The sequence below is a fragment of the Staurois parvus genome, unplaced genomic scaffold (assembly GCF_062004578.1).
Source record: "Staurois parvus isolate SC_StPar_1 unplaced genomic scaffold, SC_StPar_1.0 ptg000154l, whole genome shotgun sequence".
NCBI classification, from domain to species: domain Eukaryota; kingdom Metazoa; phylum Chordata; class Amphibia; order Anura; family Ranidae; genus Staurois; species Staurois parvus.
Window position 1 is genome coordinate 23,660,001 of NW_028317950.1, and position 20,417 is coordinate 23,680,417.

General features: G+C 41.9%; 1 protein-coding gene across 2 annotated transcripts in view; it reads left to right on the forward strand.

The window, feature by feature from the left end:
• Positions 1 to 14,049, forward strand: part of CCDC120 (coiled-coil domain containing 120) — a 67,001-nt gene extending 52,952 nt beyond the window's left edge. For both annotated transcript variants that reach the window (XM_089675246.1, XM_089675249.1), the window contains 8 exons: positions 781 to 914; positions 3,984 to 4,100; positions 5,674 to 5,914; positions 6,472 to 6,522; positions 6,638 to 6,800; positions 10,629 to 10,730; positions 11,278 to 12,159; positions 12,975 to 14,049. In XM_089675246.1, coding sequence (XP_089531372.1) covers positions 781 to 914; positions 3,984 to 4,100; positions 5,674 to 5,914; positions 6,472 to 6,522; positions 6,638 to 6,800; positions 10,629 to 10,730; positions 11,278 to 12,159; positions 12,975 to 13,083 — 1,799 coding nt within the window. In that variant the 3' untranslated portion in view covers positions 13,084 to 14,049. The remainder of the gene's footprint in view (positions 1 to 780; positions 915 to 3,983; positions 4,101 to 5,673; positions 5,915 to 6,471; positions 6,523 to 6,637; positions 6,801 to 10,628; positions 10,731 to 11,277; positions 12,160 to 12,974) is intronic.
• Positions 14,050 to 20,417: the final 6,368 nt, after the last annotated feature.

Here is a 20,417-nt window from a genome sequence, read left to right on the forward strand (position 1 = left end):
TGGGCACACATGCTCCTTAGCAGGGCTGTGTGCATCCATAGATACATACAGCACCAGTAAGCCCCGTCCCTGCTCCCTCCTCACAAGAGTTTAACAGGAGCCAGGAAGAGGAGCAGTGCTGCAGACGGGACAACGCTGGAGCAGTGACAGCAGTCAAGTGTTGGGGGAGGGTAGGATAGGTAGTGGGGTGTGTATGTTGACCTGTTTATTGTATAGCACTACAGAGTCTTCTATTTTATAAAGCATAATACTGGTATTGCCTAGAAAGCAACATTGTTTCACTACCACCCCACACTATAACAATCTACGATTTCGGCCACATCGAATCCGACTTTGAAATTGTGCAATTTCAAATGAAGTCGCATGATTTCAAAGTCAGATGTCAGTGCAACTTCAGGTGCGACTTGGTGCTGCGACAGATGTCAATGCAAGTTGCACATGAACTGCGTTCAAAATCAGTGTGATTCCAACAGAGTCGGAGTGGCACCGATTTGGCCGCTTCCATTGTGGACAATAGGCTGCAACTTGTCATGCGGTTTGAAACGATCAGATCTCATGACAATTCGCACCGGTGTGACCGGGAACCAATTGAGACAAAGTTGCAACATAACAAATGTCATCACAGGGCCATACAAGTTGTAGCAAGGTATACATTCCCTCAGTCTATATTCTGCTACAATACCAATCAGTGAAAGCAATGGGTATCTGGAAAACCTGAGACGTGTAACTTGCTGAGGTGGACGCCATAATTTGATCATGTGCATGCTGCTCTCTTCCTAGGTGGGGCTCCTTTTGACACCTCCTCCAAGCAGAGAGCTCTGCTGATTTCGGAACTCACAGACAAACAGCGAGATCTACAGGAGACGCTGAGACAGAAAGTGAATGAGCTGCGGAGACTGTGTCTGCAGGAAGCTGTGAGTACAACTTTTTGCTGAGTATTCTGTATTGTTCTAGGAATTGGACCACGGAATATGTCGATGTATCTTCATACAAAAGGGGGAATGAAGAGGTTCTCTGTGGTAAGAGTGGCTTGAACTAAACTAAAGGCTGATACAAAAATTTATGAAGGAGAATTGTCACTCAGATGATACATTATTGTGCTGTCCCCATTTGCAAGCATGCTCACAGTGTTAAAAATGAGAGCGCAAAGCAGAGTGCTTCTCCTCACTCTTTCAGTTTGAATTTTGCCATGCAAGGGATTACAATATCGAGGCAAATTCAGGTATTTTATAATAAAGTTAAATATATATATATATATACTATATATAAATGTTTTTATTTACATTAACCTTTACCTGCCCAACCTGACATCCCTTTAAAAAATTCAGAATGCTTGGGGGGGGGGGGAATTGTCTGATTTCTTGACCTATGTAATTGGTGGTCACTTGAACAGGAGCCAGTCCCACCGGCTTTTGATCATTAGCAGGTACCAAGAACGGCCTTGTACAGATCAGTCTCTGTGCTGGGAGTCCTCTGTGTACAGAAACAATGGCCGCCCAGCAGCGCGTATATGTGGCCTGTGGGTGTTTAAACCCCACTCTTTTTTGCCCTTGCACATGTGTTAATCAGTCGTAAAGGGGTTAAACTAGTCAAAATACCTGAATTTGCCTTGGTATGGTAACCCCTTGCACCACAACATTCAAACTGAAAGAGTGAGGGACAGCACACTGCTTTGCTTTGTGCTCTCACTTTTAACATTGTGAACATACTTACAAGAGGGGACCTCACAATACTGTACTTCATCAGAGTACTGCTGCCCCTTCATTGCCCATTCCCAGATGGGCTGGTCCTAGACCAGGCTTCATTGCTAACTACAATATCTCTATGGAAGTCACGGACTTGGCTGGGCTCTCTGGCAAGGCTGCCAAAATCACAAGACTGGCTGAACAGATTTGCTGATTACATATTTACCTAAAGTTCCCCTTTTTAAAGGATACGTTCACTGTTAAAAAAATATAATACATTTGTTTGCAGGTTACAAAATGTGCATTTCCTTTTCTTTTTTTCCATTTTTTTTTTTGTTGGAGCCTGGAAAGCATTGCCCCTGTGATCAGCAGATTGTGGGTGTCATGCAGGACTACAGATTTCAGTGTAAGCTGTTTTCCTGTACAGGCAAGCAGTTTCTCACTGACAGGAAGAATCAATGAACTACTAGAGCCCTCAACAGTGCCACCCTAGTTCATTGAGAACTACAAGCCGACAGCCGCAAAGGCTGTGTTGGTGTTCCAATTCACAGAAATCTGGGAATGAATGACGCGGCAAGGTGTTTTTTTTTTTTTTTTTTTTAAATAAATTGTGACAAAGCGGAATTGCGGCCATAACATGTAATATGTTTTGAAAGGTGAACTTATCCTTTAAAGTGAGCCTGTGTTTTGTGAGTAAAGTAATAAAGTGAGCGCTCTCCGGTAAGCAGCTGAAACACTCAAGGAAACCAATATAAAAACCTTGTCATAGATATATAATAAATAAGTGCAGCGCTAAAAATGAGTAATGGTAAAATCTGTCCCAAGTTGGAAATAACACAATAGCTAAAAGTATAAATTCTCAATAGCAGTGACAGTCTGTATAATAAAACCGGTGTGGCGTAACAATCAAATCCAGTGGCAGTGCTCCCAATAATATGGTAAAAATTACACACTCACCAGATGCTTAATTCAAGTGCGCAGTGTATGAATCAATGAAGATCTCCTTAACGGATATAGGTGTGGTCTGGAACGTGAATAATCCTCCCTCAGGGTGGTGTTGTTATGAGCCCTCAGAGAAGTAAGAAGATCCAGCTCGCCAGAGATCCCTTTATGGGATGGATGGGTACAAGTGCCTGCTTACAGGTGCTCCCCTCTCTGGATACAGTGGATGGATGACTGGATCACAGCAGGGCTCTATAAATAAATAGCTCCTTTGTACCAACTGTTATATCTTGGACAATGCCTTCCATGGCACACACAACAACCACCCGGCTCTGAGGCGTTCCAGACCACACCTATATCTGTTAAGGAGATCTTTATTGATTCATACACTGCGTACTTGAAGTATGCATTTGGTGAGTGCGCAATTTTTACCATATTATTGGGAGCACCGCCACTGGATTTGATTGTTATGCCACACCGGTTTTATTATACAGACTGTCACTGCTATTGAGAATTTTATACTTTTAGCTATTGTATTGTTATTTCCAACTTGGGACAGATTTTACCATTACTCATTTTTAGCGCTGCACTTCTTTATTATATGAGCCTATGATTTGCCCATGTGGGCCAAAGCAACTGGTCCACTTTATTGAGTTTATTGCAGTCCTCTACAGCAGCATGTACTATAGAATTGCTTTCCCTGCCACTGCATTCAGTTATTGGGAGAGAACAGAATGCCTTGTGAAAGCTTCAAGTCATCAAAATTACACGATAGACTTTTCTATAAAAACGCTGATTGACCATGACGTGGGGTGAGTAACATGCTCCTCCATACCTGAAAGCACCAAGTATTTTCTTACAGCACCTGTCACCGAATGGAAGGATGAGGGTTGGGTAGGTGTATGTTGTTGAGGATGGAGAGGTTGAACCAATCCTGTAGCTTTGTGCTGGCTGGGTAAAGTTTAGCATTGGTAAAACTCTGTAATGAAATTTCAGAGTGGATATTTTTCCTACAATGAATAATATCCACAATTATATAGTTTAAGGAATATTTTGGCCTTGGAAGTTCTTCTAAGTGTCTTCGTGGGATTGGATGGTTTAATGCATAGAAGCTCTCCCCATAAGTCCTTACTCCTCTGGGCAAGTGACTGTATTGTTCCTATCAGACAGAGCAAGTACATGTTTTCTGATAGTGGTATTGACTGTAAAGTTTATTCTGAATGTGAGCATCAGCAGTGTACCTATGATTGTCATGATGGCACATGTCTGACTACACCTACAGAACCACTACTGTAATAATTGATTTATAATATAATATTTATTGATAATACTAATAGTTCCCTTCTTTCTGAGCAGGAACTGACTGGACAGGTGCCTGCGGAATACCCCCTGGAATATGGCGAGAGACCCCCAGCTGTCACAAGGAGGCCGCGAGCATTCAGAATGACCGCGGCAGCGGTTACCAGAGCAGAAGTGAGCAGCTGCAGTTTTTTCATAATTCATGAGATCCATAAATGCCGTGTTTTTTTTTTTGTTTTTTGTTTTTTTTTTCTTGTATACCTTGTGTTTGACCTTGCATAAACACTGCTTAGTGGGACTTTCTTCCCGACTGTCTGACCACTGCACACTGGTGTGTGATTGGTGCATCCTCAAGACAAACAGATTTCATTTACTGAAGCTGATATTCTTTCCAAATCATGACTGTGGTTGTGCTCGATTATTATTATTACTGGTACTTGTATAATGCTGTCAATTTACGTAGCGCTTTACATATATATTGTACATTCACATCAGTCCCTAACCCTCAAGGGGTGTACAATCTAAGGTCCCTAACTCACATTCATACATACACATACTAGGGCCAATTTAGACAGGATCTAGTAAACCTACCATGTCTTTTGGAGTGTTGGATGAAACCGGAGTACCCGGAGGAAACCCACGCAGGCACAGGGAGAACATGCAAACTCCAGGCAGGTGGTGCCATGGTTGGGATTCGAACTAATGACCCTAGTATTGCCAGGCGGAAGTGTTAATCATTTAGCCACTGTGCTGCCCACACTTTCCATTTAACTTTCAGTAAGTACAATATAATGTAAAGTGCACTTCACATACTCTGGATAAAGCAAATTAAAGTATATCTAAACTTAGAAACAAAAATGTATTATATTGCAGCATATTAGTACTTGGTTAGATGTGATGGCTGCATTTCTTTTCTTTCTTTCTTTCTTTCTTTCTTTTTTTTTTTGTTACCTAATCACTTCTGTGAAAAAAAAAATATGGAGCCCTGAGCCTTCCTCCTGTAGTCATGCAATTAATTCTAAAGTATAAACAGAATATTGTTAGAGATTTAAATAGCTCTTCTTTTTAATTTGAATAGAAAAGTTTTTTATTTCAATTGGAATTCTTCCATGATAGGTTATACAGATAAAGCAGTGGTGTATGCCATCTGGTGGTCATACTTGATATAGTCCTGCATGTGCCCTACCTCAGTGTCTATAGCAGTATTTCTCAATCTTTTTTCAGTCAAGGCACCCTTTAAAATTATGGACAGTCCTGAGGCACCCTTTAAAATTATGCACAGTTTTGAGGCACCCCATTCTAAAATGTGAAAAACTATTCTAATAGTTTTTTATAACACCGTAACATCCACACGTGTAGGACACCCAACATTAGAGGTGATTTATTCTTCCAAAGACACTTTTTTACACTGGTAATAGTAGTATTCCAGTGTTTCTCTTCTCCCTCAGTTTTTATACATCACTGAGCTAATGTGACCCCAGTACTGATGGAGAGGGGCAGGGGAGGGTCAAACTAGGATGCTGTGCAGGCAGCTGACATCCTCCTTATCAACTGATGATGTCATTGGTTGTCAGGACGCTGGCAGCTAGAAGGTCATAATGGTGTACAATGAAAACCTGTGACTTTGTGTAACTAAAAGGCAGGCTTGTTCCACCCGCTAGACATTTTGCCAAAGCACCCCAGGGTGCCTGGGCACCCTGGTTGAGAATGGCTGGTCTATAGATCTACTTTTGGTTCTTTCTTGCAGGAAGCGCAGTTGGACCGTTTGGAGCGGGATTTTGCTTTGCAGCTACAGATGGCAGAAGCTGCTCGCAAGCTGAGTGTTGCTGCAGAACAGAGCACAGAACTGACTGCGGAGCAGCGTAGAAAACGCAGACTGGTTTATCTGGATGCATTGCGCAGGCTGCAGGAAATAGAGGAACAAAGTAATAACCTGCGCAGAAAACTGGGCCTGAGGCCTACACATAGAGTCCCCCACAGTCTGGTCGGTAAGTGCATGTCCTAACCAGGGAGTAGGTATCCAAGTACCTTTTGCCATTATTTCAGTCATTTAAAGAACTCCAGCTATAAATATAAATACCTATTGTAGCGAGGCAAAGAGAGCATGCCCTTGCTGTGGAGTTGGACTGCTTGACAGTTACAATATAACAGCCCCCAGGGCTGGTTATAAAGCTCATGAAGGTGTCCCAGCTCCACAAATGAAACTGTACAGCAGCTGGAGTACAGGCTGTCTTACATGGTCTATTAGTTGCAGGATTTTGATTGGAAACGAGATTTAATCACTAACTGGGGAGGTTCTACACTTTCTAAATTTTAATAATTTAAAATACTCTGCATGGCAGCCTTTTATTAAAAACAATGTGTATTGCAAATATAGCATATATAAAGAATTATCATCTTTTATCATTTTTGTACAGGGATTAAACAGATGAGTTTGCAGTGTCTGATAAGGATCTAGAACGGCAATAGAGAGCAATTTTCTAAGATAAGAATTCATGCAAGGAACCAATCTTACTAATAATACATATTTTTTTCTTTTTAACAGATGAAGCTTTCCAATCAGAGTGCAGTTCATTATCTGATGGGGGCAGCCATGGTGAGTATGGCTAGAAAAGGAAGTTCACGTTGTACACTTCAAAGACATTTCCATGCTTGTGACATACATAAAAATATAAAATAGCACTAAAAGAATGAATAATTCTGGCCTGCAGATGACATTCTTGCTCCAGGAATGAGGCCCTCTCCTCCTCGCATTGCTGAGCACTCCCGTGCTGTCTCCAATAGTCCTGAGCGGAGGGTTGGTTGGAAAGCATCACCTGTGGAAATGTACTGTGAAATTCGGAACAGGCGTAACTCCATGGCCAGCACTGCAAGGTGGGTTCATTATTGTTACTATTTTCTATTTTAATTTTTTTTAATGAATGATAAAAGATGAGAGAACGAGAGGAGTGTAGCTTTCATAGAGATGAATGGAGATATGGCAATGGGTTTGTTTGGGCTGGTGGAAGTATGCAGTGAAAGAGCCTCCTTAGCCCAAATGGGTAGTAAATAAGTGTGAGTCCAGAGTCAAGCGGACACCATATAAAGATAAATAAAATTACACAGAAGCTCACAAGCAAAAGGAAGGGATGTGGGGTAACTGGGGGTGGATCCAGGCTACTTTTATACTTTTGTATTTGAGTGCCTGTTAGGGTGGTCTAATATGTGAGAGAACCTAAAGTGAATGGTCCAAGTCAATAGGGAGATAATGCTCAATCCAAGGAGTCCAGATACATTTATGCTTCTGCTTGGCATTATCGAGGATTGCAGCCATTTTCTCATTCAGTGAGTACCAGGACATCTTTTCTTGTGCAATCGCAGAGTAAAAGAACTACTGTGCTTTGGTGACAACCTACTAAGCTGTAGGGAACAAGAGCATCAAGAGGTGAAATTGTTTCATGTTTTAACAGGACCTCTTTTGGGATACTTTTGCCCAAAAACGTGTACACGTTTGTATACATTGGTCCAATATCTCCAGATTTTGGAACATTCCCGCCATATAAGCTGGAGAGTACCAGGAGATTAGCATCACCTAAAACATACCTGAAGAAGAGGGTGAAAAACTTGCGTAAACATTGTGATCACATAAGTATACAAGGTTAGACTGCACTACTGGTGCGTCAACAGTACAGGGAGCTGTGGGCTGTCAAACTTGTCTCCAGTCCTCCTGTTCCTAATTAGCACTGAGATCCTTTAACCAGCATGCAACATACAGAAGGCAGTTAGGGTTTGAACTTTCCAAAAGAGAATTGTAAATCAAAGAATTTGCAGCTCTGGATGATAGATCGTGTAAGCATATACACTCACCGGCCACTTTACTAGGTACACCTGTTCAATTGCTTGTTAACCAATAACTAATCAGCCCCTAATAAGTCCCTAACTCACATTCATATATTTACATACTAGGGCCAATTTAGACAGGAGCCAATTAACCTACCAGCACGTCTTTGGAGTGTGGGAGGAAACCGGAGTACCCGGAGGAAACCCACACAGTCACAGGGAGAACATGCAAACTTCAGGCAGGTGGTGCCGGGGTTGGGATTCGAACCAGCGACTCTAGTACTGCCAGGCGGAAGTGCTAACCATTTAGCCACTGTGCTGCCCAATATATGTATAAATGTGAGTTAGGGACATTAGACCATAAGCTCCTTGAGGGCAGGGACTGATGTGTATGTACAATATATATGTGTGTAAATCAACAGCGCTATATAAGTACCTATAATGAAAAAAGTGAAATATAACTGTGTCTGGAGTTGGGAGTTAAAAAATGTTATCCACTCAGTATCAATCAAGCTTGAAGATTTAGGGTCCTTCTGCCTGGTTCTTTGATGTATTTAAAAATATACCTTTTCTTCCTCATTATGTCATAATGGTGTTAGTCCTTGTATAGTTATTTTTAATTGACTGTAAGAAACTTTTAGAATGTGTACATGCTGCTTACAGTGGATATGAAAAGTTTACACACCCGTTAAAATGTCAGGTTTCTGTGATGTAAAAAAATGAGACAAAGATAAGTTAAATTAAAAAGGTGGAAAAAGTTCCGAAATTATTTATCAATTCTACAACTCAGTTGAACAACAAACTGAAATCTTTTAGGTGAAGGGAAGTAAAAATAACAAACTAAAATAATATGGTTGCATAAGTGTGCACACCCTTACACTAATACTTTGTTGAAGCGCCTTTTGATTTTATTCCAGCACTCAGTCTTTTTGGGTATGAGTCTATCAGCATGGTACATCTTGACTTGGCAATATTTGCCCAATCTTCTTTGCAAAAACACTTCAAATCTGTCAGATTGCAAGGGCATCTCCTGTGCACAGCCTTCTCCAGATCACCGCACAGATTTTCGATCGGATTCAGGTCTGGGCTCTGGCTGGGCCATTCCAAAACTTTAATCTTCTTCTGGTGAAGCCATTCCTTTATTGATTTGGATGTATGCTTTGGGTTGTTGTCATGCTGAAAGATGAAGTTCCTCTTCATGTTCCGCTTTCTAGCAGAAGTCTGAAGGTTTTGTGCCAATATTGACTGGTAGTTGGAACTGTTCATAATTCCCTCTACCTTGACTAAGGCCCCAGTTCCAGCTGAAGAAAAACAGCCCCAAAACATGATGCTGTCACCACCATGCTTCACCGTATGGGATTCTTTTGGTGATGTGCAGTGTTGTTTTTGTGATAAACATATCTTTTGGAATTATGGCCAAAATGTTCAGCCTTGGTTTCATCAGACCACAACACATTTTCCCACATGCTTTTGGGAGACTTCCGATGTTTTTTTGCAAAATGTATCCAGGCTTGTATGTTTTTCTTCATAAGAAAAGGCTTCTGTCTTGCCACTTTACCCCATAGCCCAGACATAGGAAGAACTTGGGAGATTGTTGTCACATGTATCACACAGCCAGTACTTGCCAGATATTCCTGCAGTTCCTTTATTATTGCTGCAGACCTCTTGGCAGCCTTCTAGACCTGGATTCTTCTCGTCTTTTCATCAAATTTGGAGGGACGTCCAGTTCTTGGTATTGTCACTGTTGCATCATATTTTCTCCACTTGATGACTGTCTTCACGGTGTTCTAGGGTATATCTAATGCCTTTGAAAATGTCAGGAAAGACCTACTAGAACAGCTGAACTTTATTTGGGGTTAATCAGAGGCACTTTAAATGATGGCAGGTGTGTACTGACTCCTATTTAACATGATTTTGAATGTGATTGCTTAATCCTGAACACAGCTACATCCCCAGTTATAAGAGGGTGTGCACACTTATGCAACCACATTATTTTAGTTTTTATATGCTTACTCTCCCCCTTTAATTGAGTTGTACAGTTTATAGGTCACATTAAAGGGGGGAAAAGTTCTGAAATGATTTATCTTTGTCTAATTTTTTTACATCACGGAAACCTGACATTTTAACAGGGGTGTGTAGACTTTTTATATCCACTGTATATTACTAATACTGAGCCAGGGTACCATTGTAAGTGCAACCTGGAGATGATAGCGTGACCTTAAAGCGATTTCTAGAGGTTCTTTTTTTTTTTTTTTTTTTGGTAAATTAACAAACATGTTCTACTTACCAGCTTTATTGCTGTCTGTGCCTCCATTTGGGGGGTTCACCCTATTTGGCCTGTTTTACCATTCTCATTAAAAGTGAAAGTAAAAGAAAATTCCACGTTTTTGAGTTGTCCGCAGAAAAGTAAGAGGTGAAATCTTTCAATGGGGACACTGGTTCTGGTGACTTGGGTAGCCCCAAGGTATTCCCTTTAATTTTCAAGGATTTCCTCTCACTTGGTAGGCGGCAGTTACAATTCGTTCCTTTGCAGATTTATGTGAATGAATGATGTGGGCAGAGCCCTGCACTGCCACTTTTTTTAAATTGTGGCAGTGGGTGCCATGCCTGCTGTCACAGCAGGGGGGATTAGAGGGGCACAGGCAGCTGCCCTTTGGTAATGTGTTAAATCACCCAGGTGTAACATGTAGAATGCCTGCTTACTGCCTATGGGTAGTGTGTTTGAATCCAGCTGAAAGATATCAATACTGCCATGACAGGGCAAAGACTGAAAGTGATTAACCTACACTGGTTTGAAAAGAGCACTTGCCTGGAAGTAAGATCTATCTGCCTGTATTTATTTTATGTAAAGATAATTCACCCAGTCTTCTTTTCCATTCACAGCCCTACGCGTTCCTTCCCCCGAAGTCTATCCAGTCTCGAAGGTCGAAGTGTTCCGGCCACTCCAGTCCTGAGCCGAAATGCCTGCAGCAGCTCTGCACTGAGGTAGGTACTGCAGGGTTGCTTTAGTCGGAGGGTGCTGGCAAGTTTTTTGGTAAGATCTGGCAGTCCTGCATAGAGAAGGTTGTACGTTCTGTCTTTCAGCTTACAAAGCCATATTAGGTGGCCAGGTTGGGGACCTTTAATTTTTATTTATTTTTTTTTTACTGCATTTAGACAATTCAGCTAGGTCATCTCCCTGACCAGCCTTTCATTGGAGAGTCAACATGCATTAGCAGCACAGTGATGAGTCAACACTCTGCTGTCCACTATTGTTAGAATGTTCCTTACCAGTTCATATGCAAAGCAGCAAACCAAATTGTTGCAGCTCTCCCTCCTCCAGTTTGAGATCTTCTGTACCAGGAATTACAGGAGTCTGATATAGAGCTAAGGTCAGATACGTTTTATAAGTTACATTTAATAAATTCATACCTGAATCATTTGATATTTTCAATATCTGCTTGGGGTTCAGCTATACACTGGGTTTGCAAAGAACAAATTAGAAAAGACCGAGCTTGTCTCCACACTAACCAATTTTTTTTCTCCTTTCTAGGTCGGATGGGTCAGGGTTGTCGCAGAGGCAATGGACAGGAAGTCAAGACTCTCAAGTAGGCTTCCCCAGTGAGCGTCCACACACTCATTCAGCCAGAAGCCGGCGAAGCAATAGTTCTGAAGCTCTGATAGAGAGACCCCCTCCTGCTGAGACCCAGGGAAAACCTTCCTTTAAGAGTTCAGAAGCTTTGAGCGATCGCCCTCAGGCAGGTCCGGCACCCACGCACCACCAACAGCGAGGGGCAAGATCCCCGGACCCCAGGACCCCAAACACCAATTCTCGTCTTCCATATGAAGAGATACTGTTAGATTATTATATGGAGCGCCAGCAGCAACAGCAGCAAACAAGAGGGTGGGCAGAATCAGAAGGTCAGTGGTGGGTGGAACCCGACTCGCCCTGGTGGGCTGACCCTGATGGTAGTAGCCATTACTCTAGACGAGACGGCTACTTTGAGGGATATATGGGTAGCCCAGCCCTTCGGAGTCGTGCCGAGACCCAACAGCGCAGAAACGTTACTCGAAACAAATCATGTGGCCCTCAGTTAACTGATGTTGGTCATTTTCAGCAGCCTTGGCACTCTGATGGCTTCCAACAACGCAGTGCTCCCCAAGTCTCCCATCCAGGCCCTCGCTCTAGGAGTCAGCCTCGGGCTCCACCCCCGGAGACAATGGAGAGGAATGTGCACAAAGCTCTGGCACTGGAGGGGCTTCGGGACTGGTATCTGCGCAATTCAGCAGCATCTGGGGGAGTTCAAAGGGGCCCTATTCCCTCACACATGCAGTACCAGAGATACTATCGTCCAGGTTATCACGAGGGACACTATCAGACTGGATCTCCACTTCCACATTCAATCAGTTTTACTGGGGCCCCTTTGCATAGCAGGTACGAAGTCCTCTACTGAACTTTCTCCTGTCTTGTGCACAAATATTGCGTCCATTTATGTATCTCTCAACCTCCCCACTGGCTGCTGAAAAATCTGGCCTTATCCTGGTCCTCCGAAAAGTCTTCCTTATTGCTGAGTTAAAAAAATAATAATTTTGTATGTGTGTGTGTATATATGATATATTTATATATCATACATACATATATACACACTACACTATATGTGTGTTTTTTTTTTTTTTTTTATTTCTTAGGAAGGGGTGGGGGGAATACTCTGTGACTCAGTACAGCCAAATTCAACTGGATAATGAAACTGAGGGGAAAAGAGCTTTTTTTTCTGCTTAGTTGGTATAAACTTAGAATATGAATAGGGGATGGACACTTTTTGTGCTTCTTTTGCATGGGGTGCTTCGTGAACCTTATGACTTTCTAATTTCTTTTTCCTTTCTTCTTTGATTCTATTCCAAACACCGATCTCCATTTTATATTCATGTTACTGTTCCTACTCCATTTTGCACATATTATCAATCTGTGTCCGCTCTCAAAAATGTGACCATATTTTTTGTTCTTTTTCACACCTCTTTTCTCCCTGAACTTTCATTTAATTTTTAATTCAATGCCCACTCAAACACTGTTCCCTTTCTCTTCACATTCAAATGTTCATTAATCTATCCAATTTTTGTTATGTGGAAACACTTTTCCACCAATTAATTATGGTATGCACTGCTTGCCCCCTTCACAAACTGCTTTTGCATTCTGTCATCGGCCACCTCACCTGCCCCCCATGTTCCCTCTCCCCCCCTTCCCCCAATCAGGCACTTTTCAGAGTACGTTGATGAGGACCTGTACAGCCAGGCCACCATGACGAGTCGGGCACAAGGAGAGAGGTCAACAGAAGGCACACCACCAGGGACTTTAGTCTGACACTGGATGGCAGCTCTCCCATCATGTCTCCTACCACCAAATGCCGAAAATCTTCCTCAAAGAAGAACTAGAGACCCACACTGCTATTTTGGTTCTTCAGCAATAAGACTAGTCGGGGAGTGATGCAGGACAGAAATGATCCCCGAATAATGAGCCTCATTGCTTGTTGGTTCTGTAAGTGCAATAAGTAGCCACGCTGTTTTGGGGTTTAGTGTGCAGCAAGGGGAGACTGGTCCTCCTTGCCACAAATGCCAATTTAACCACTCTCTACAAGTGCCTCCCTGGTAGAGGGGGTTTTGTGATATGTACAGTTTCCATTCGACCTTGTTGCTAAATGTTCTGTTATATTGTGCGTTCATTGGCATTCGTCTTTCTCAGTGTTAGGGGAAAAAAAAAAGAAAACAGATAATTCTGTGTACAGTTAATATTGCTGCCTATGTGGATCTCTGTATCCTTGTGACTTAACTGAGAATAGTACACATTTATCTCAGCGTGAATTGTGACCTTCAATAGCAGGAAGAAGAAGAAAGAAAAGAGAGAGAATTGTCTGCTCGCAGCGGGTAAAGACTGGTAAAATTCAATGTAAACCCTGTGCCAAACTTAACTGCAAAGTGCTAACTGTTTGTGTTCCCTGCTGTGTAAAAAACTGTATAGTTTGATAACTTGTATCCACACTGAATGTTTGTAAGTAGACACACTGGAAAGAAAATCATTCTAGCTGCTGAAAGAGAAGAGCGAGGCTGAGCTGGACTCGTTGCCTCCACGCTGGTTGGGATCATTGTAAAAGAAGCAGTTTATAGTATCCCTTTTTATTTGTTACACACTGAATGGTGACTGGACAACACTGTGCAATATGTACAAACGCATTTTATTTGAGGGAAACTTGTTTATTGGGCAGGACAATTTAACAATAAATTCTAAAAAATAAAGAAACAAAAATATTGCTTTTAACACATTTGATCAACATTCTGCAGTCTGTCGAGAATTATTTAAAATTGGACCCCTGTTCTAGTGACAAAAACGGTAAGTGAGAATTAAAACCCAGTATTCTGCTTGTGCTTTTTCTTAACTCAACTATATGTAGCAACTGTACTCTTATAGTTGCAAACATCCCCCAAGAACAGCCATCCCACAATGACAGTACAGCAGCAGGTCTATTAGATGGGTGTATATAGGAAGAAATAGCTGCAGAAATTCTGTCCTAGTCCCCACTCTCGGCTCTAAGAGGGCAGCAAAATATTTAGAAGAGCAGTCCTATATTCCTGATGTTAAACTGACAGCATTGTGCAAGGAGTTGTAATTGCTATAGAGTACTGCTGTTGTATTATGTGAGAGGGGAAAACTATATTCCTGGAGATTTTTAAAGTTATGAACAGGTCATGTATGAAGGTACTTTAGACAAAAACTGGCAATTTTGCTAGCAAGGTTCAGTCAGTGGCAGAATTACCAAGGTGTAGCTGCCACTTTTTGTAAAGACAGTCTCACCTTCTGAAACTCTTGCTGAATAGACTGAAATCTAATTTCAAATCAGATTTGATCAGTGATAAGGCAACATCATAGGAGAAGGCACTTGGTTTAGAAAAGTAACCGGGATCACAGATTCTATTTAACCATTTGCCGCCCGGCCAATGGCCGTTTGGCGGCGGCAAAAGTGCTTCTGCATTCCGGGTGCACGCCATTTGGCGTGCTCCCGAACATGCTCAGTTCGCGCAACTGCAGAGCGGCGCAGCAGCGCGATCTGTCACCGGCCGTGTACCTCGGACATGGCCGATGACAGATCCGAGTACCGGCTCCCGTTGCTGGTACCATGTGACCTGCTGTGACCAATCACAGCAAGTCACATGACAGTTGTATACAATGGATGGCTTCATTCATGCCATCCATTGTATACTAGTGCCTAGCTGCGAATGGTCACAGCAGGTCACATGCACATGTCATGTGATTAGCTGTGACCAAATCACAGCTAAGCACAAAAAAAAAAAAAACTGAATGAATCGATTTCATTCTGGTAAATGCTTGCTTATAGCAAAGTAATTCTTTGCTATAAGCAAATTGTGTAAAAGAAAAAAAACAGATCGCTTCCCCAAAGTAGTACACTGTTACTATGGTAACATTGTACTACTTTGGTTATAGTAAAATATGAAAAAAAATCTTAAAAAAAATAAAAAAAAGTAATAAATTAAAAATAATAAAAAAAATAAAATAAAAAATATATATATATTTCATACTGTTACCAGTCAGTGTCCCTGTTCACCGCCATGCCAGTTATATGATGACGCTGTACTGCACTGGTGACAGTATGTAAAAAAAAAAATTGTGACAATAATTTTTTTAATTTTCCGAAAAATTATGACAAAAAAAATACAACTTCAAAAAACTCGCCATTCCTCTTATGAAGTACGTCGGACTGTCTACTCCTGCAAAAAGGGGTCATTTGTGGGGATATCTGTACTGTTCTGACATTCTTGGACCTCAAGAAATTAGATTGGCCGTCAGTACTTCAGGATTGATCAATATTCAGATCTATACCATAGTTTGTGAACTCTATAACTTTCCTACAAACTAAAAAATACATCCTAATTTGGGTTATTTTCACCAAAGACATGTAGCAGAATACATCTTGGCCTAAATTTATGAAGAACAATTATTTATTTGTAAACTTTTATAACAGAAACAAAAACGTGTTTTTTTTCAAAATTTTTGGTCTTTTTTTGTTAATTTAGCAAAAAATAAAAACCCCAGCGGTGATTAAATACCACCAAAAGAAAGCTCTAGTTGTGTGAAGAAAATGATAAAATTTTAGTTTGGGTACAATGTTGTATGACCGCGCAATTGTCATTCAAAGTGTGAGAGCGCTGAAACCTGAAAAATGGCCTGGGCAGGAAGGTGTAAAATTGCATGGTATTGAAATGGTTAAACACTTCTATTTTTTCATAGCCTGTAAGCTGGTAAAAGCAGATGGACAGAAGACTCCCATTTACTCAAATAATTCAGCCGCACTCTTCTGGCACTAGTTAGAAAATGTTACAAATGTTCCTGTGGATGACACAATTTTCTTCCTCTGTCCATTGACTATGTCCATGCAGCTTTTTCGCATGGTAGACTGACAGACTACAAGAGGAAAAAATAAATGACATAGGGCTACATTTATAAAAACAAATACCAGCATACTGGCTAAAGTACTTTCTAGATGTCCATTTTGTTCTGCTTGTTTCAGGACTGCAAGGAAAACAAAATGGAATTCATTCATGGGACTTGACCTGTCAAACTCATGACTGGCCTCTCCTCAAATCACTCATTTTCAAATCAGGGTTGAAAGAATGGTGGGAAGAATGTGGTTGCTATAGGCAACCCTGGTCTATCAAAGAGTCTGAGGCATGAATGGTGGCTTCTTGTGACAAAGTGATTCTCCCTCCTATTTCATCAATCTGTGATCTAGCAAAAAAGGATACAAGTTAGGTTTTAGTCAAAAATAAAAAAGATTAATGGTGGCTGTGAATGGCAGTTTTGGAGAGCTCTAAGCAGACTACGGTCATCTATGGACATTGTTTATTGGCAGTGTGAAACAATCAAAACTGTTAGTGATTGTTTTCCTTGATCTATTGGATCACTTTTATGACAGGACCTTATGCATGGTCTGTATTACACAAAGAACATGGAGGAATTGGTTATCCAGGCCCTGAACTGCCTTTAGGCAGCTGTGTGCAAAACGAGTAAAAATAAAAAAATGTGTATATATATGTTACACATGCACACATACATGTTATAGTGCCCCTCCCTGGTACTGGAAAGTGGTGAATACAGGGAGGAAGCCATTTAAACATGCTTTCCAGTGTGCCCAATTTATCCCTGCTTTGGGTACATTTTGGTTTGCGGTCATACTTCCATGACTGAGGGCTCCAGGATGGCCACTGTTAATGGTGCTTGGCATCGGTTTATTGCCAAACAGTGGCGTCTTGCCAGGTGCTCTTCTACTTAGGTGCACTGTCCTGTGTCTGCACATCCTAAAGTATGTTCTGTGCAGGCTCGGCTTTGTTGAGGAGGTTACTGGACTTGTGCACTCTGCCTTTTCCTCTTTGGGTGCTGAATGCCATTTGAGTAACATCTTCCGGTTCTCTCTCTTGCTTTTCTGCTGCAGATGTTGTGAGTACTCATCTAGGGGCATTTTATATTATGGACCTGAAAGACCGTAAGCACATAGATAAGAGACCAGACAGTCTTAACCTTTATTTTGGGGGGTTGTAGTACAACCCCAATTCCAAAAATGTTAGGACAAGACCATGTTTACCATGGTGTAGCAACCCCTTTTCTTTTCACAACCCTGAAAATATCTGGGAACGGAGGAGACCAGTTGCTGGAGTTTTAGGAGAGGAATGTTGCCCCATTCTTGTCTGAACATATGCTGCACTAAAATTTGAATAAATCTTTCAGCATTGATGGCACCTTTCTAGAGATGCAAAGTGCCCATTCCATACACACTAATCCACCCCCATACCATCAGAGATACAGGCTTTTGAACTGAGCGCTGATAACCAGTCAGGAGGTCCCTCTACTCTTTAGTTTGGAGGATGCGGTGCCCATGGTTGCCAAAAAGATTTCTGCTTTGCACCAGACCATTTTAAATGAGCTTTGACCCAGATAGGACAGGTGTGTTTCTGGATCATGTTTAGATATGGCCTCTTCTTTGCATGACAGAGCTTTACTTTTTCTTGGGTGCCACGACAAACTGTGTTCACAGACAGCAATTTTGTTTAAGTATTCTTGAGCCCATGCAGTGATGCCCAAAGATCAAGGAAATCCAGTATTGCGTTTGGATCTTTTGTACACAGAGATTTCTTCAGATTCTTTGAATCTTTTGATGATAGTTGTGTAGTTTTTCCAGAGTGGTGAACCTCTGCCCTTCTTTAATTCTGAGACACTCTCTCTGAGATGCCATTTTTATACCCAGTCATGCTTAAACCTAATGCAGGTGGTCAGACACTAAAGTTGGCTTCTATGTTCTTAATCTATAGCAGCTCCCTTTCCCATAAGGCAAGTAGGCCTACCATTACTCTGTTGACCCCAGGACTTATACACTAGGACTTGTGCACTGAGAACAGCAAACAGGTACTTGTGGTTGGCAGATAGGCAGAGTGGTTCAATGACAGTTCAGGTACAAGGTAGGCAAGGTTCAGAGAGAAGTTAAAATAAGTAATCAATGAGGGAATCCAAACTAGCAGGGCAGACAAACAGAACTTGGAGCAAGTGTTACAAATGCAATATCACAAGCATGAGACTGCAGGCTTGGCTGGCTTAAATCAGGTTTGATCTCTACCCAGAGACTGGCCACAACAATCACCTTGCAGGTGGACAGACAGAGAATGTAGCACAGCCAAAACCAGGATGCTTTAATGAGACCATCAGCTGTGATGGAGCAGGATGATGACAGTTACTGACCTGTTGCCAATTAGCCTAATTAGTTTCAAAATGTTCCTCCATCTCTCCCGTGTTAGTACCACTTCCTTTGCCAGCTTTTTGTTGCCTTGTCCCAACTTTTTTGAGATGTGGTGCTGCCAACACACGTTTTCTGGAGAAGACTTCTGCCACTGTGTCAGAGTTCTTGGACAGAATTTCTGGGTTTGTTGAGGCCTTAGACCGCAGGGTCATAGCCATGCCTCTCAAACCTCCCCTCCTGAATCTGCTTTTGACTTTTCTATAATGCCAGACACCGTAAGAGGAGTAGATATCAGCTGAAGAATACTCACCTTTTGGAGGCATCCGATTAGGATGAGTAACTGAGTTTTCTCAAAATCTCAAGGAAATTATTGCAATGCTACCGGAAATGATATATTTGTTTGATATTGGTGCAGTCTGTTTGCCCCAAATTGTCCTGTATGGGGTCCCTAAAATTCCCTACACCAGTAAAGGACCTATTCGGTTCATACATTAGTTGAGCCTGTCCTAGATGGAGACTGTCCTTACCCACAAAAGATTTTTTTTTTTCTCCCCCTAAAGTGGGCAATCCCTGTGGTAGATCCAGCTATCCTTTACCTCAAGAAGACCTTCACAAACCTCCCTGTTCAATGATCTGGTATATAAGAGGTTAGAAACCTTTAAGGCTAGCTGTGATCTGGTGCTCCCTGCCATGCAACCAAGAGGATTGAAGTTGTGTCTTGGGCAATCCCAGCTCTCCCCTTAGTTAAGTACAGCATGGAGATTATGTGCTTCAAGAGTACTCTTCCCTCAGATGACAAACCTATTGTCTCTTTGAGTAGGTCTACTACTTCTGCTGTTAGGAAGAGTTTCTTTCATGCCTTCCAGACAATACAAAGTCAATGACAGGATGTGACTTTCGCAAGAAGATATGGCCTTCCAAACCAACCAAGCCTTTTTTCAGGGTGAGGGGGAGCACTTGCATCTCAAAGTGTGGGGGCACCTTCTGGCTTTCTCAAACTTCCGATCCTAGAAAATCATCCCCTCCGTAATGACAGTCTCTAACTTAGCGGCCTTATCCTCAAAGGAGCCTTTCTTATTGCGAAAGGGCAAGGTTCTTTCTTCCAAAGAGGGTCTCTGCTTTCCACTTGAGTTAGGATATTGCCCTACAGTTCCTGGATGTGGTGTGTGCTGTGAAAGTGTACCTCTCTACTACTGCTTCTATTTAGAAATTGGATTTCCTGTTTGGGCTCCCGTGAGATTCTTCCTGTCTCTTGTTCCACCATCACTAGCTGGATTACACAGGTTGCCACCAAAGCCTTTTGTTTGAAAGGTAAGAGTTCACTCTTTCCCTGTATGGTAAACTCTACCAGATTTGTGAGTGCTTCATGGACTTTTCAGCATAGGGCCCCTTTCATATGGGGCAAATTCCCTGTGGATTATATTCTGATCCACTCACAGATGCCCTGCTAATCAGAGCAGGCAGATGACAGATCCGTGTCTGCTCGGTTTCTGCAGAGCAGATATAGACAGAGCGTACTCTGCTCTAATGATGGCTGAGAGTAAAATGACTTCACTGTCCGTTTTAAACACAACTACCCTCTGATCCAATCCGCCTGAACAGAAAAGGATGGATTTTCTTCCTGTTTTTTTTTTTTTTTTTTTTAATAGTGGACCAGAGGTAGGTGGGTGTAAACAGACACAAGTCTGTTTACACCTGCCTGTCTATAGGGATGCATGAACCATCCGAACAGCTCCACCTGGAGAACTGAGAGGTGGACCTGATCAGATGACCTATTTGAAAAGAGCCTTAAGGCATCCATTTCTCAGAATTGCAGGCTGCCACATGGCCTTTTCTTTGCACTTTGTTTCCTTCTCATAAGTGGTTCCTCTGATTCCAATTTCGGATAAAACTGCTCTTT